Source organism: Vidua macroura, chromosome 3 (genome assembly GCF_024509145.1).
Source record: "Vidua macroura isolate BioBank_ID:100142 chromosome 3, ASM2450914v1, whole genome shotgun sequence".
In the NCBI taxonomy this organism is placed as follows: domain Eukaryota; kingdom Metazoa; phylum Chordata; class Aves; order Passeriformes; family Viduidae; genus Vidua; species Vidua macroura.
Genome location: NC_071573.1, coordinates 6,539,069 through 6,554,866, shown reverse-complemented (window position 1 = coordinate 6,554,866; position 15,798 = coordinate 6,539,069). Strand labels below are relative to the sequence as shown.

Here is a 15,798-nt window from a genome sequence, read left to right as displayed (position 1 = left end):
GGGCATCAATGACTGACTGGTGGTTAGAGATGGGCTTTTGGTGACAGTGGGCAACTAAAGAGGCTTCTAGTCCCAGTCACCTAATACAGCTCTTTTCTTTTACAGAAATTTTTATTCATTTTCTAGTCTGCCAAATAACTGCATGTGTATTCTCTCCCCAGCCCAACTGCTTGATAAATTAACTTTAGAAAAACTTCAGCTACATGAAGTGTTTAAGCTAAGAGGGATAATATTTTAAGAACTGAGTTAGGAAGCAGACACGTGCAGGTTCACACAAGCAGATCATACGTGGGAAACTCCCAGAAAGGAGGGCAAAACCAATGGTATATTCCCTTTTCCTGCAGCATGGCAGGAGCCAATGCACACACCTGCTATCTACCCACTCACTACAACCCACTGGTAAGGAATAGTGAGATCCTAACCCTAATAAACTCATAGAATAACATTTAGTTATCCTTTACATGTAGGCTGTCAGCTCCTCCAAGGCAAAGAGCTTCTTCAGTGCCCTGCACTTGTTGACACACAAGATATAAAGGTAAGATGTACAGCTGATCATCAAGAAGCAGAACCTAATTTTGACTTGCTCTAAGAATAGGCCAAATGCCTTCCTCCAGTTTGCATGCAAATGTATCACTGAAGACAATGCAGGTATTTGAGGGAAGAAACTCAGCTTAGAATCTGATTATCTCTTCAGAAACCACCCAAATTTTAAAATACCTTCTCCAACACCAAGGTTTACAGCTTTAGCATCAAGAGAGTTTTAAGTGATAATCAGTTACATATTTAAGCTATTTTTGTTTCAATTGAGTGTTTAGCTGCAGAAAGCAGTGTGTTATTCCAAAAGGCAGTACCTAGACAATTAAGTCAAACTAAATGCCCTTTTATCATTATAAACATAAAATTATGTGTTACTATTAATTCACAAAAGATTCATTTACAAGATAATCCATAGCAAAGAACCAGACATCCCCAAACACAGATACTAGAGCTGTTGGTTGTGCTGAGAGCCAGATAAATTGACTATTATGCAGCAAAGCAATTTCCAAGTGGAGGTTCTTTTATCATACCTTTAATATATTGAGTTGTTTCCAACTTCTATGGCACACAGGCTTAAGGATCCTATTTTCATTTACATGTGAAACAGTAAAGACAGTAAGAGTTTAGTTGAATACCTTTACTGGAACCACTGGCAATTAAGGCCGTAGCAAAAGAAAAAGAAAAAAAAAAGGCAAAGAAGGAGCAGCTTTTAAGATTTGTCTTGCTTTTAATACCTGACATTTCAGTAATGAGCTGGTCTGTTTATCTCTTCTATGCAGACACAGAAGTTCATCTAACACTAATGACATTGCATTTTGAAACTTCTGTAAGTCATTAAGAATCCTTTTGTTCTTTCCATTTTTCCTCTACAAAAAAGTATTTAGGCTGGACATATCAAGCAAGGTTGAATTTACCATATTTTAATATCATGTACTTTTCAGTAAGTTAAATATGGATTATACTATGTAAATAACAATGCACATATAAATACACTACACATTTGGATGAGAATTTCTGAATCCTCCACCTATTACATTTCAAAAAGGAGATTTCAAAAGAGGGCCTAAAGTCTACACATCCACCTGAGATACCTACTGTATAAGGTCACATAGAAAATGAATGACCAATCTGTTGTTAAAAATCCTCTATTTTCAGCTCACTGGTGTAAACTGAGTATTATTCTGACATCCAGAAGAGCATGTGCACTAGAGCACTTGTCTTAGACATCAGGATTACCACTTACCAACCTCACTGATGCTTAACTAATGGATTTGTTCATAGTTGTAGCAAAAAATCACCGTGGTCATGACCAAGATTTGGCATCCAAAGCTCCACGAGAAACTCAATACTCAAGTGCTTAGTGATCCCATAAACCAGAAGAGAAATAACAGGGTGTAAGCTAAAACTTGTGCAGATAACAATGTCTGGACCTGTTCTCTGGTCCTCATCACAACAGCAGCAGGCCAGAACACTTTACTACAGTTGAGGATACAGTTGACCAAGGTGTGATTCATGAACAAGACCACACACCACCTGGGGACAATTAAGGATGCTGCAGAGCCTACACATACCTCTAAGGGACTGGGCAAGAGGGGCTGCCCACAGCAACAGCTTTTCACTGCTCTCCTCAGGGATGCAGCATGCTTCCAGCTCAGTCTCACAGCTCATTGAAACTAGACTCACTCCCAGTGAAATTCCTGGGAAACTGGTTTTATATCTTAACTGGAAGTTATCTGCAGGGTCACCCCAATCCAAACTCTCTCAAAATATAAATATCCCAAAACTGTCATGAGATACACAGGAGAAGCTTCAAAGCTGGCTACTCATAAATGTAGATCTTGAGCAAATACTTAAACTGGCTACTATGATGCCAAGAACTGAGTACTTTAAGCTTTCGTCATATGCTACAACATACATCTACACATGTATGCATTCAGTCAGAATCAACACCCACATGTTCAGAACAAGATAAATAACCATCATCACTAACAAATTAACCATTTGAGCAGTAAAATGTGTGCTGTCTGTTACTAAAATACCAATAAACCAAAGGATTTACGCTGTGAGGCTAGTTCTACCTTAATGATTATACAAACTATATACATAATTGAACACTGTAAAAATAAGATATACTCTTAAAAGGGGAGTCCTGACTGCTTCAGTGATGGATGGTTTTTATCTTAATACCATAAGCTTTACTGGCTTTATACAGAAACTGCTCTTTTTTAGTACCTCTGGGGACCTTGATCATGTAGGACCATTTCCTCTTTAAAAAGTCCATTTGCAGAGTCACTCAGATTTGCAGGAACTGGGAGGCCTTGAGAGCAACACAACTCATATCTGAGGAAGATTTTTGTTTTGTTTTTAAAACACTGCTTACTCCACACAGCTATTTCAAAGGCTCTTATCTCCCAGGGTTTGCAACAGCTTTAGGGTATACCCAAAGGTTTTTGAGTGTTGAAAACCAGGTTATACTGGAATTTATTTCTCTGTAGAGTTAATCTAAAATATGCTCTATTTATTGCACTCAGAACAGAAGTGCTTAAAGCTAACAGCCCACACAAGAAGGGCTGCAGATTGTTCAACATTAAATGTAGATTTTCATTTGTATGTGTGAGAAAAAGTGGAATCCTTCATACACACCAGAGAAATTCTCTCACTGTACCAGATGTGGGCATATCTGGTGTGCTACCCATATAGACTGACCTGGTCAGGAGAGGCAGATTGGGTTACACCACCAAGAGGATTACAGATTACTCCTTCACCCTAACAGCATCCCTTCTCTCTTCCCTGACCTTAGGCTAAATCCAGTGCTAACTGCTGCTGCATTTGATCAGCAAAAGACTGGGTATGTATTCCCTGGTATTCAGGCATCAATTAGTCCCTTCCATCCCACAGTATGATTACAGGATGCAGACAAAGAGAATGAAAGCTTTCAGCTGCCTACTCCTGAGGTCTTGGTTTAAGTACTGCTAGAGCTGGAGAGGTCATATCCAGCAGCACAAGAGAGTATTGATAACCTGTGTTTATTCTTTGCTACAGATGTCAGAATCGGGAAGCAGCATGTTGCCTCACTGTGCCATGATGGTGCTGCTCAGAATGGTTTCTATTTGCAAGAGGGACATAAAATAAACATTTCCCAGACACATCCTACACTTTTAGCTCTGGGGAGGTAGCAAAATACTCCTGTGAGCACAAGTCAGCGAGAAAACTGCAAATTACGTTGACCAAAAAGCCACTACAGTGTTGTTTCTTCTAGTCCAAAATTGGTGTGAGCTATAACAGGAAAAAGACACTGACTGCAATTCCACTGAGGTTTGTCAGAATGGCAGTAGTGCCTCATCCACAGGCTGTGCTTACCCTGGGAACACTGGGTCCCAGGGGTCCAGCAGAACTGGACACACACTTCAGTAAATCTTTTTCAGTTCTAACCCATGGAGTCATAGCATTAGTAAAATGCTTATTATAACATTGAACAAGTTTCCATATTTTTTTAATACTGAGATTTACATGCAGTACAAAGGTCTCATGGCATTGTGAGGTTCAAGTGCATACCTCACTTTCCTGGGCATTAACTCTCCTCTGCAAATTTACCAGCTGTTCCTAAATCGCAGAAGGGGTCATATTACAACTTCAACTGAATGGGAAAAGACAAACCTGAAGTTCTTTAAAAGATAATACAATTTTTTTCAACACAGTCTCATCTCATTAGTACTATCCTGATAACTTAATCTGCACTATTTTTTTTTTTTTCTGACACTGTTCTCTTAAGCCTCTTCTTGGTTATTTATGCATAAACACATGATCCAAGGTCATGGAACATCCAAAATGTTCTGTTGCATTCCCCACCAGCTGAAAAGCATCAGAATCATTACTGGTCTTATTGTTCCTGCCACAGACAAAGCTTACAGAAGTGGGTTTTTTGAAACTAGATTTCATATTGAGGACAGTCTGGAGTATCTCTTCTTGTATAATACATGCTGCATAAACTAGGGACAGTACGTTTAAGGGTATTATGATCCAGTGGAAAATTGTTTGGGCTTCAGCAAAATTCCAGCAGTGGTACTTTACAGTACAAAATCTGAAATGCACAAATTTCAGAGAGCAGTATTCTTCCCTATTGACAGAGGAAAGAAAAATAGCACTGTATGACTAAGACACCCAAAATTTCATGGTATTTACCTAGGAACCTCACTGTCATTATGCATACATTTTATCTGCAGGGGGACAAATTGGGGGGAATTTTGATAGGAAAATAAGAGAAAATGTCTTTATTCTGACTTTTGAAATCTCCTCTGGAAACATTGCAGGTCCTTTCAGGAAAGGAAAATTTCTATTTTTTTTCTTGTGGGAGAGTTCAGAAACAGCAGGATGGATCAGAAGCTGATATTAAATATACTGAAGTTATAAATCAATTCCACACCAGAAACTTGATGGTACTTTGGCAAATAAGTAGAAGGCAGAAGCACCATGACTTAACACTGTTCAGGGTAACAAGCTGCACACCATCCCTGGCAAGTGCCCCTTTTAATTAGACAGTCTTCTGTGAGATGAAGGCCCAAAGACTTAAATCACTCAAAATCTGCAGATTAACAAAGATTAACAGCAAGTCCCGCCAATTTTTAATTCCTGTAATAGATTCTTTAACTTCAGTGCAAAGCAAGACCTCCCAGTAGCTTTAGCGACACACACATACACACTCTGCAAAAATGTTGCAATCTGTTACCTGCAGTCTATTACTTACCTCTAAAGAGGAGGAGGATGCCAGGAAGCTAAACCTAGTCATGATTCCTTGGGTAACTATACCATGTTACAAGTGCAAAGAGCAAGCATCAAACCTAGGAAGTCTAAATGCTGGGGATTCAGGACCTGAACCTGCTTTATGTGAACAAAACACAGAATCCCCATCCAGCAGCTTGAGTGTAATTTCACTTTCTACTGAAACTTCCACACACCACTAAAGAGCTGAGGTGATTTTCTAGTGCTTTGCTGCAGGTGCAAAATACCTGAATACTACCATGATAAGAAAAAGGTGGTATCCAATGTTGATCGAAACACTGACAGACAGGCACAGCTGATAGGCCAGGTGCTTTGCACCTTGAGAAAAGAATATCACCTTCTGAATTCCCTGGGAAAGAAAAAAATCCCATTCTGTGGCAAACATTGGCATAGGGGGTTATACTCCCTCAATGACAAACGACACAGTCCTCCATCTGCCCTCCCAAGAGTCTCTGCATGGAACAACAGCCCTGAGCAGAGAATTCCACACACAAGTGACTCCCTTAGTGTGGTCTCTGCCTCAGCTAAAGGGCTCTAACATTAATATATGTGATCATGCTGCATCATGTTTTCCTTGAAATCTCTAACATGCTACTTTATTTTTCATACTGCTGACAGCACTGCAAATGAAAACAGATTACATGAGCACAGAGATCATGGCAGTGCAAGCTATAGAATAAACACACAACTAAGCTAGATGCACTTTAACATATCACACCACAGACAGCATTTCTTAATGCCATTGGTTTTGTCCTCCATGACAACAAAAAGAGGGTAATAGACACAGAACCTTGCACTAATTAACTCCCCACAACACATACTGATATGCTAAAAGGTACTCCACAGGAAAATATGTATGCTGTTTTGAAAGTGTCAGGTTACTAACTGGTATTCAAAATTTGTCCCCAGCTCAAACTGTTAGAGGATCAGCAACAAAGCAATTCCCTACTTTTCTCTCTGCTACAAGAAAGACAGTGAACAAATAAAGACCTTTTGGCATAGTTTCAGTTCAGAATGTTGTTTTGCCATTAAATCATTGGTCTAGTTTACTGCCTGAGTCATCACCTTCAGAATTTGCACTGGCCCAAACCTGAACCAGTCAGCCAATACGTGACCAGTGATAAAACAGTAATTCAAGAGATTGTTTCTGCAATATTGGAGTTACATACATTAATAGCTCACTAGCAACCTGTGCAGGCTGGTCTCTACGGCCTTAGTCAGTTACTGCAAGAAGGTAGGAACTTCACAAGTCAGACTGACACACATATATCTCTAGCAGAATTAAGCAAAATAGGTAAGACTTTGCAAAGATTGTAAATAAGCACATAAGTGAAAAAAAAAAAAAAAAAAATCAAACACTACTCCAGCACTTGCTTCCATTTGTTGCAAGGTCTGAGCAGTCAGCCCATAACAGCTCCCCAAAACAAATGTCTTCAGAAAAAAAGCAGCCAATTATACCAACCCCAGCTACAGCTGGATGCCATCAGGAATTCTTAAAAAACTGCTAGGCAAACAAGAGCACTGCATGAAAGTATTACACTAACAGCAGAGTCTCTAGAAAAATACAACCTTTTAGTCTCAATCTTTCTTGCAAATTGTTTCCATATTGTTCTGCAGAGAGTTATCTGGTAATGTGATTATTACAAGCACAGAGACAAAGACCAAAAAAAATTTTTATCCCCAGTTCATCCTAGCCAGAACCGGCAGTAAGATTAGGAAATCAGAAGGCCACTCTTCATAATGCAGTTAAGAAAAAAACAAAAAGTTTATTGTAATGGTTTTCAGTTTGTGTCTTCAAGTCCTTGGGGGCTGTTAATGACAAACAAGAGTTGAAAATAAATAATCCTACTATCAGGTCATTTAATTCACAGCACCTTGGGCAGGAAGATCCACAGATCAGAAGCATTAACAAGCACTGTTTCAGTAAATGCACATATGCAAGAGACAACCATACATCTGCACCCCTTCTAGCAATTTGAAATCTAGCATCCCACAGTGACACAAAATAAACCAATGGGTAACTAAAACTCACCCTATTACCTACAGCTTCACAAGGCTTCTGTGCCCCACAGTATTCTTCTGGTCTTTCATTAGATCAGCTTTTTCGGCCGTGCCTTACTGGATCTGAAAAGTATCATCTCCCTTTCCTCCCAAGTCTTGGCACTTTATATATGCTCTCACAAATATGCCACAAAATAAGGACAGGTTTCCTTTGATTTCTTTAACCTGAAAAGACAAATGTAGGAGTAAGAGAGATACGATGAGAGGCACATTATCCTTCCAACCATTTGTCAGTTCTAGTCAGTTTTGTATCTTTGGATTTGCTTATTATTTGTTTATTACAATTGAAATGATGAATCAATATGGTGCATTGGTTTTACAGACATTAAGAGTTCAGGACCTGCACTAACAGGGCAATTCAAACATGCTGAGAAAGGACAGTTTTCATTTCTATCTGAAAAGGCTTCCTCTTTTGCTGATAAAGTACATCTTCCCTTGCCCACTGTAACTGAAAACACTTTCTCTCAAAGCCAGTTCATAAGTTGCTTTCCTTTCTTCCTCTTACAGAATTACAGAAGAATAAGAGTTTATTGATTTTTATAAAACACTATTATATACAAACACACAAACATGCTTAAAAATACTGTATTTCAAGCTTTATTGCACTCAGCCCCAAGAGTTTACCTGCCTTGCTGGGAAAGCTGCTTACAGCCTGTTAAGGGTCAGGACAGAAGATTATATAATTAGGTGGCAGCCCTAACCCTGGGTTAACAGAGAGGGGAATGCTGACAAATTGCACCCAGCAAGGTTTGTGAGTCAGGAATGTTTATATGAAGAGCAGGGCAAGGCAAGACAAAGAAGGATATGCTCAGGACATCGAAGACACATGCTATATTAAAAAATCCTCAAAACCTTGAGACAGGTAGAGCAGCACAAATAGCACAAATAGCACTTTCAAAGAAACATGCTATGAAATGAGCCCAGAGGGGTGGTAGAAGGCCCACCCCTAGGAATATTCAAGGTCAGATTGGACCAGGCCCTGAACAACCTGGTATAGTTGAAGATGTCCCTATTTATGGTGGACATAGGTAGCCCCTTGGCTGGACTAAGTGGCCCCTAAAGGTCCCTTCCAATCCAAATTATTCCATGATGTTATGATCCTAGTTTGAATGGTTGTAATTATGCTGCAGCTGAGCTTTACTTCCAGCAAAAAAATGACAAAGCAATGTCTTACTCTAAAAAAAAAAAAAATCACATATCAATATTTTCAAAAATATTAGTCAGAAATACAGGTACCATAATGCAAAGTGTTAAATGCAAGTCATGGTTTTCTACAGCTCTTACCTATACACTAACAAACACCATCTTTCATTTTTAACTTCTTTTAGAAGTTAGAGATAAAAGAAAAGCAACTTGGATACATTAGAACAAAAGAAGGGAATTAAAAGTGTCCTAGTTCTTCTTTGTACTGCATCTAGAGGTTCAAAACTATTAGCAGTGACATAACTGCATCACGAGATTAAAATTGTATTTTCCTAAGTTCTTGGCTCTGTCTACTTGGAACTCACAAAGGTAACAAATAAGGTATTATGTTCCTCATTTCTGTTTATTTTCATCTCATTACATTATTCAATAGAAATTCTACTTTCCTTCAATTTAATTTAGCTGATTTTGCTCCAGATTTACATCTGCTAGACACAGCTGCAATGACAGAGATGCAAGGAGCAAGACTGTTTTATCTGATAATTCCTTTTCCTCTTGGAGATCTCAAGTTATTATTTTTCTGGTAGAGGCCAGTCAGTTTTAATGCTAACTTTTAGTAAAATCTGGGAATAGTTTATCCCTAGACATCCTATCAATTAGGGGTTTTTTCCCCTCCAAAGAAGAGACATCCTAACCATCGGTATCTGTTAATAAAAACAGGCAGAAAATTCCTTCCCTGGACCAGACCATTTTCTGATGTATAACCTCCCACTGTGGCCAGGCCCAGGTTCTTACCAGCCTGTTTTGCTGATTTATTAACTCACATCTTTATTAACTCACATCTTACACTTATGTTTCCGTGCTTGTTTTGTTTTATTCTGGTGCAAATGACCACCATTCAGTTTCACTCATCACCACCACCTTCACTTCGTTACTTTTGCCAGGCTTTTCTGTGCAATCTCCCTGACCCACTCTTGGCTCTTCCTGCTGAAGCTTCCCCCTTGCTGCATCAGTTTGGGAACAGAACATTTGTCAGTCATGAACAGTTGCTAAGAACTGCACATTTATTGTTCTGCTTTGCTTCAGTCTTCTAGAACAGGACAACTTTTCATCTATCCTTGAACTCCACAGTCACCCTTCATTTATGTAGGTCCCTGAGCAGACTTCCCCATGGGAGATTTCAATCCCTCTTAGGATTTGTGCATTTAATTTCAAGATTCCAGGTTTCTCCATGCACTCCAAAGGTAACCTTTGCTAATCTTAGATCAGCTCAGACTCCCACTAATAGGGAAACAGTGATGAGGCAGTTCTTCTTCCAGAAGGAGCTGAAGGGAGAGGATATTGCCATTTTAGACTGGAAAGCTCATGCTCTCAGCTGTGGTCCTAAAAAATTAACCTGGTTTTAAAGCAACAATCCAGTCTTCCCTTCTCCTATGAATTAGCTAACCATTCACCTTGACCTTGACAGAATTAATTTGCATTTCCCTGGCAAAGTGTCTAGCTATTGAGAGCCAAGGAACAAATGCCTGAAAAACATCAACGTGGTACAGAGTCTTCTCTTTGGCACTATTAACACAACTATGCATAATTATTATTTTGTCATCACCACCTCATTTGTTACAGTGTTATGTGCTGTGTCATGGTGCTCCAAAATAAACGCATTTAGCAGTGAAAGGACAGAAAGGCAAAAACACCAAAGGAAACGTGGAACCACACCCTCTTTATTAACTATTTTATTTTACCCATTACAGAGGTTTTTAAAGGTGTCATCTGGCCTACTTAAAACTTCACAAGATATAGAGATCACTCCCTGAGGGTCAGCCTTACTTATGCAAGCAGTTGCATTGCCCTAAATCTTGCCTCAAAGGGGTTACTGAGACTACATCCTTCATCTGAGCTTGCATTCAGCTCAGTAATTTTATTTTGTAGACTATGCAGGGTACAAAGCTGGCATGAAACAAAGATACACGGATACACTTTTAAGGATTATCTCATCACTGCACAATTCCTTTAGTTTTGTGCAATTAACTATTAGCAGTACTGAAACACCATACTCCAAAAATCTGTTAAACATGGGGGCTGGACTAGATGATCTCTAGAGGCCCCTTCCAACACTAAAAACTCTCTGGTCTTTACTGAGCAGCTTCAAGCCTGGATAGCCTCTTGCAGTACAACTTTAAAAACCTGAGGAAAATAACAGCCAGGACATAGGCAGAGCAGCCACCTCTCAAAGGCATGCTTCCAATGCCTCCTTGCACAGAGCTTCCTCCCTGCACGGATTTTTTTTTCCCCGCCTTTTGCAGAACGCAGAAGTCGCACGAGGAAGCTCAAGCAGCAAAGCTTATAAAAATACATGCATGCATACACACACATGCATACATATATAAAATAATTATGTATATAATAATACAGATATACAGGTTATAGCTGAAGGAGACCAGCCTAAGCAGAGGGTGTTTGGGAGAACAAGGACAACCCGCAGCTCTGGCAGTTTTCCTGAGGGAACCTTTCCCCAGGCAGAGGCCTGAAGGAGCAAAGATAACAATTGTTAGCACCAGTAGCTGCAGCAGCAATAAACCTTGAGTTTATTAAGGTATTTTTGTACATCTGCTGCACAGGTGAGGAAATCCACATTCTTGGAGCCCTTTTCAAGACTTTTCAAGCCATTCCCTACAGCCCCACAGTCACATTTAGCCAGGCCCAGCACTGAAAATGATCACACATTCATCTATCACATCTTACAAGGGGAAAAAAAAAAAAAGTGTTTGCCATCACCCTGATCAGTCCTGGTTTAGTCACAGAAAAAAAATAAACAGCTGTGTTTTGTAGCTAACATTTAACACAGAAGGCCTACTAAAAGGGACCTTCTGGCAGCCCCAAAAGTCCCTTTTCCGCACATGAGGAGCGGCTGAGGGCCCGGGGGTAGTTTGGCCTGGGGGAGGCTCAGGGGACCCTCATGGCCCTCTCCGAGTAACTGAGTCCGGCCTCTTCTACCTGCCTGCAGTGAGGGGACCTGAGAAAATGGCCTCAAACTGCGACAAGGGAGATTGGGATTAGACAGTCGGAAAAAATATTTTTTTATCTGGTCTGGTGGCCAGACATTGGAATGGACTGCCGATGGAGGCGGTGAAGTCACCAAAAACCCGGAGGTGCTTAGGAGGCGCCTGCACTTGGTGCTGGGTGATGTAGTTTAGCGGCTTCGAGGTTAGAGTTACAGTGACAACGCCGGTTGGACTCGATGATCTCAAACATCTCTCCCGGCCCCGACAACCCCACGAGCGCCCCGCCGCCATTTTGCGCTCCCACCTGCCCGCCCCGCCGGTGGCGTCACGAGCTCGCCCCGCCCCCCGGCGCAGCGGAGTTCCCGGATGTGAGAGCCCCGCCCCCTCCGCCCCGCGCCAGCGCCGCTCGCGCCCCCTCCCTCCCTCCCTCCCTCCCTCGCTCGCTCGCTCGGTGCGCGGGTCAGCGGAGCCTTTGCCGCAGTGACGGCAGCGGCGGCGGCAGCGGACTGGGAGTGGCAACGGCGGCGGCGACGCCGGACAACGCACAGCGAGGCCGGGGTCGGCGGATTCATCTGCGGGGGAGACGCCTGACGCCCACCCGCCGCCATGGTGAGGACCCTCCCTCGCTTCCCCTCCTTAGCTCTTCCCCGCTCCCGCCCCGCTGGAATATTCCAGACCGGGCCGGGTCCCCCCACCCCCGCGGCCCCACCGCCGCTCCGCCTCGGCGCTGCCCTGCCCCTGACCCGGCTCCTCCCGCCCCCGGGCCGTCCACGTCCTCCCGCGGGCGAGCGCCTCTTTGGGCTTCCTTCCCGGCGGCGGGCGCATCCCCCGCTCTCCTCCGCCGCCCACGGAGCCCCGCGGGCTCTCCGCCTCCTCCCTCCACCGCCTTAGCAGCGCTTGCCGGGCTCGGCCCTTCCCTTCCCCAGCGCCCTCTCACCTCGCCCCCACCCGGCCCTCCCCGCCGTCCGGGGATTCGCGTCGCCCGTGCTGCGCCTCGTCTGTTCCGCGGAGGCACCATCGGCCCCCGGAGCCTTTTCCAAACCAAACTCCGGCGATTTCGGCGGCGCTGCCGTGCGGGGGTTGTTTCGCAGCTCGGCGGGGTTCTCCCCCCGCCCCCGGTGCAGCGGCAGTAGCGCCGTGCTGTTCGTGTGCGGACCGGAAAGCTGTAATGCACGTAGCCCGATGGACGGGATAATGCGCGCTGGAGCGGGGCTGGGGCGCAGAGCTGGCACTTCACACACGATGGGTGCTCGGGGACTGAGCCCGCGGGAGTGCGGTGTCTCCAGGTGTGTGTGTCTGTGTGCGGGAGTCGCTCTGTTTTTTCAATCTTGACGGGTTTAAATTTCCTTTTTTTCTGCCGTGAAATTAACCTGGAGGTACAGTATGGAGTCCTGTAGTATTTTACGTCGACACTAGGGGTGTCTCCTGCTTTTCGCCGCTGCCAAGAAATCAACGCCCTGTTTTTTAATAAACATTTATTTTAGCCCAAATTATGCGGTACTCTGGCTGCAGGAAGACCTGGCAATATTTTGGTTCTGCTGCTGGAGAAATGCAAGTGGTTTCAATTTTTTTTGTTGTTGTTGTTTTTAACCCTTTCAGAGCGAGGCCAGCTGGTTATCACATTGCACGTTAGACCTCACAGGGCCTGGAAGTCAAAAATGGGTTTCCTTTTGTTTTTAAGCAGGCCTTGCAGTCTTTCCTTTAAAAAATAAAGTTGTGGCAGAAACTAATGTGCCATGCTCAGGCTGGTTTTGTGCGTACACTTTAATAGATGTGCATTTGGAGAAGTGCTTTGACGTGTATTAAGCTTTGGTTTTGGTTGGGAGCACATCAAGACTGGGGGGGGAAGTTCACATATTGAGAATAAGGTATTAATAAATTTGAGGCTTAAAAAATTATTATCACTTATGCCATGGTTACAGTACTGCTAATTACTTTGAATGTATAGATCATCATGAGCAGTGATCATTTTCCACACAACAGTTGTGCTCATCCTGCCAGTAGTTGGATCTTCTGTGAAAATTTTGTTCTCAAAGATCTGCCAGATGAGATAGACTAACATACATAAAAGGAAAGAAATATTATTGAACTATGATGCCCATGTGTATGTCAGTGACCTTTAATGAACTTAACTTTCATGTATTATTACCTTTGATTATTTTTTCATCCATTCTGTTGTAACTAAAGCTTTCCTATGATCTTTTGATGGTGTAATCATGTTGACCATTACTTCATTGCTTCCTGAATAGTATTTGTGTATGATGCATTGCAATGTGGAAATGCATATACTGGGGAAAAAAGGTGTTATGGTATGAATGTTATCTCTGCCAGTAGAGATGCTTGTTTTCTTAAGTAAGCAGAGCACTACTGTACCTGTATCACTACACTGGTTCTGGTACCACCTGATCTTAGGTGTCTTTTAGTCTGAAAATCAATATAAAACTATACATTAACAAAAAACCACACCCAGCATTTAAGTTGCCTTTTTTTTTTTTTTTTTTTTGTCATTAATCAGGGGATATTTTCATTGAAAGAGTTCAGTTTTAAATGGAGTACATCTTGTTTTCAACCCTTATGGTATTAGAGAAATTCTTTTTTCACAGTCTAGTACAACATTTCTTTTATGTTCTTGCAGAATGAGAGCTGACAGTAATGGTGGAAAAAGAGATGAATGTGTTGTTGTGTTTGTAATAGGTAGCTTAAGATAAAACAAAAACATCTAGTGAGTCAAAGAATGTTCTTCTGGATGTTTAGGTGTAGCTGGTTCGAAAATAATCTGTCAGAGCATACGATGATGAGTCCATTACATAATGCTGGAAGTAATGTTGATAAGCTATTTTTGTCAGAGTTGACTTAGCAAGTTTTTCCTATGAGTAGTGTTTTCTAGGAAAAGGTAAACAGCACAGATAAAGGTATTAAATGATCTTAGTTTTAGATAAATACTGTCTTCTTGGGATGGTCTGTGTTCTGGTTCATATCCAGTTCTTGAACTTCATAGATGTAGTACAGAAGCCCCAGAATTCTACAGGAATCACCCAAAACATGTTACATCGTGCATCCATCTTAACTCGTCTCTTATTCAGTTGTTTTGACTCACTTCACTTGAATACCTGTGCCTCTGGTGCATTTTCTCCTGCCAGAGCTGATCTAACACTGGTTCTAAATTACTGGAGTAAAGAACCTCCTAAACTTTTTTTTTTTGCAATAAAACAAAACAAAAAAAAACCAACCCCAAAGATGATCTTAAACAATTCTGTACTATTTAGCAGGGAGAGTGTTACATGCTTTGGTTATTAGCTGAACAAAAAGCTAGTTATCCCTAAACAGGAAGATAGAGCCTGTTGGTGGAGAGGGAAAAAGACATTTTTAAAAAGCAGTTATATTTTTTAACCATTCATGTGGTAGAAGTAGAATTCTGTTTTTATATGGTTTAACTATTAATTTAACAATAGGGAGTATGACAATTGAGTAGTTGAAGGGAAGCTAGCTTATGGTGGGCATACCCCAGAAGTTTCAGTGTATTCATCACCTAAGGCATCTGGCTTAGCAGGTGAAAGGAAAATTTTAAGGGAGTGGATTAATAACACCTGAATTGTGGGGTTTATTCCTGTCTTAAAGTAGATGGGACTGTCTTCTGTCTATCAGTGCCAGAAAAAGAGAATTCAGTAATTCTGGTGTTTCCGAGGAAACGAGATGAGGCAGAAATGCACATTTTTATGCCAAACCATTTTTCCTTGTCTGCTTCTACCTCCTCACAGAATGGGTCAGGTTGGAAGGTGCCACAATGGGTCACCTGGTTCAACCTCCCTGCTCAAGCAGGGAGCACATTGCACAGGATTGTGCCCAGGTGGTTCTTGAATATCTCCAGGGAGGGAGACTCCACACCCTCTCTGGGTGATCTGTTCCAGTGCAGGGTCACTACACAGTAAAAAATTCTTCCTCATGTTCAGGTGGAACTTCTGTGCATCAGTTTCTGCCCATTGCTCTTGTCCTGTTGCTCAGCACTACCACGCAGAGCCTGGTCCACCCTTCTGGAACCCTCCCTTCAGATACTGATACACACTGATTAGGTCCTGGCTCCCTCAGCCTTTCTTTGTAAGAGAGATACTCCAGCCTCTTAATCTGGGTGCTGAGTTGATGCTTACCTGGCAGTGTTACAGAAGAAATAGCTTTTTTAAATTGTAGGTGTGCTTGATAGTGTTCTTCTGCTGTAATTCATAAATTAATCTTGCATAAGATTTTTCAACATTGCTTGGATTTTTATTCTTCTATTTTG

The 15,798-nt window shown here is 42.0% G+C and overlaps 1 protein-coding gene across 2 annotated transcripts in view; it reads left to right on the top strand.

Moving 5' to 3' along the window:
- Nucleotides 1-11,956: 11,956 nt before the first annotated feature.
- The window catches only part of PPP3R1 (protein phosphatase 3 regulatory subunit B, alpha), a 37,992-nt gene continuing 34,150 nt past the window's right edge, over nucleotides 11,957-15,798 (top strand). For both annotated transcript variants that reach the window (XM_053974191.1, XM_053974192.1), the window contains exon 1: nucleotides 11,957-12,131. In XM_053974191.1, the coding sequence (XP_053830166.1) occupies nucleotides 12,129-12,131 (3 nt within the window). In that variant the 5' untranslated portion in view covers nucleotides 11,957-12,128. The remainder of the gene's footprint in view (nucleotides 12,132-15,798) is intronic.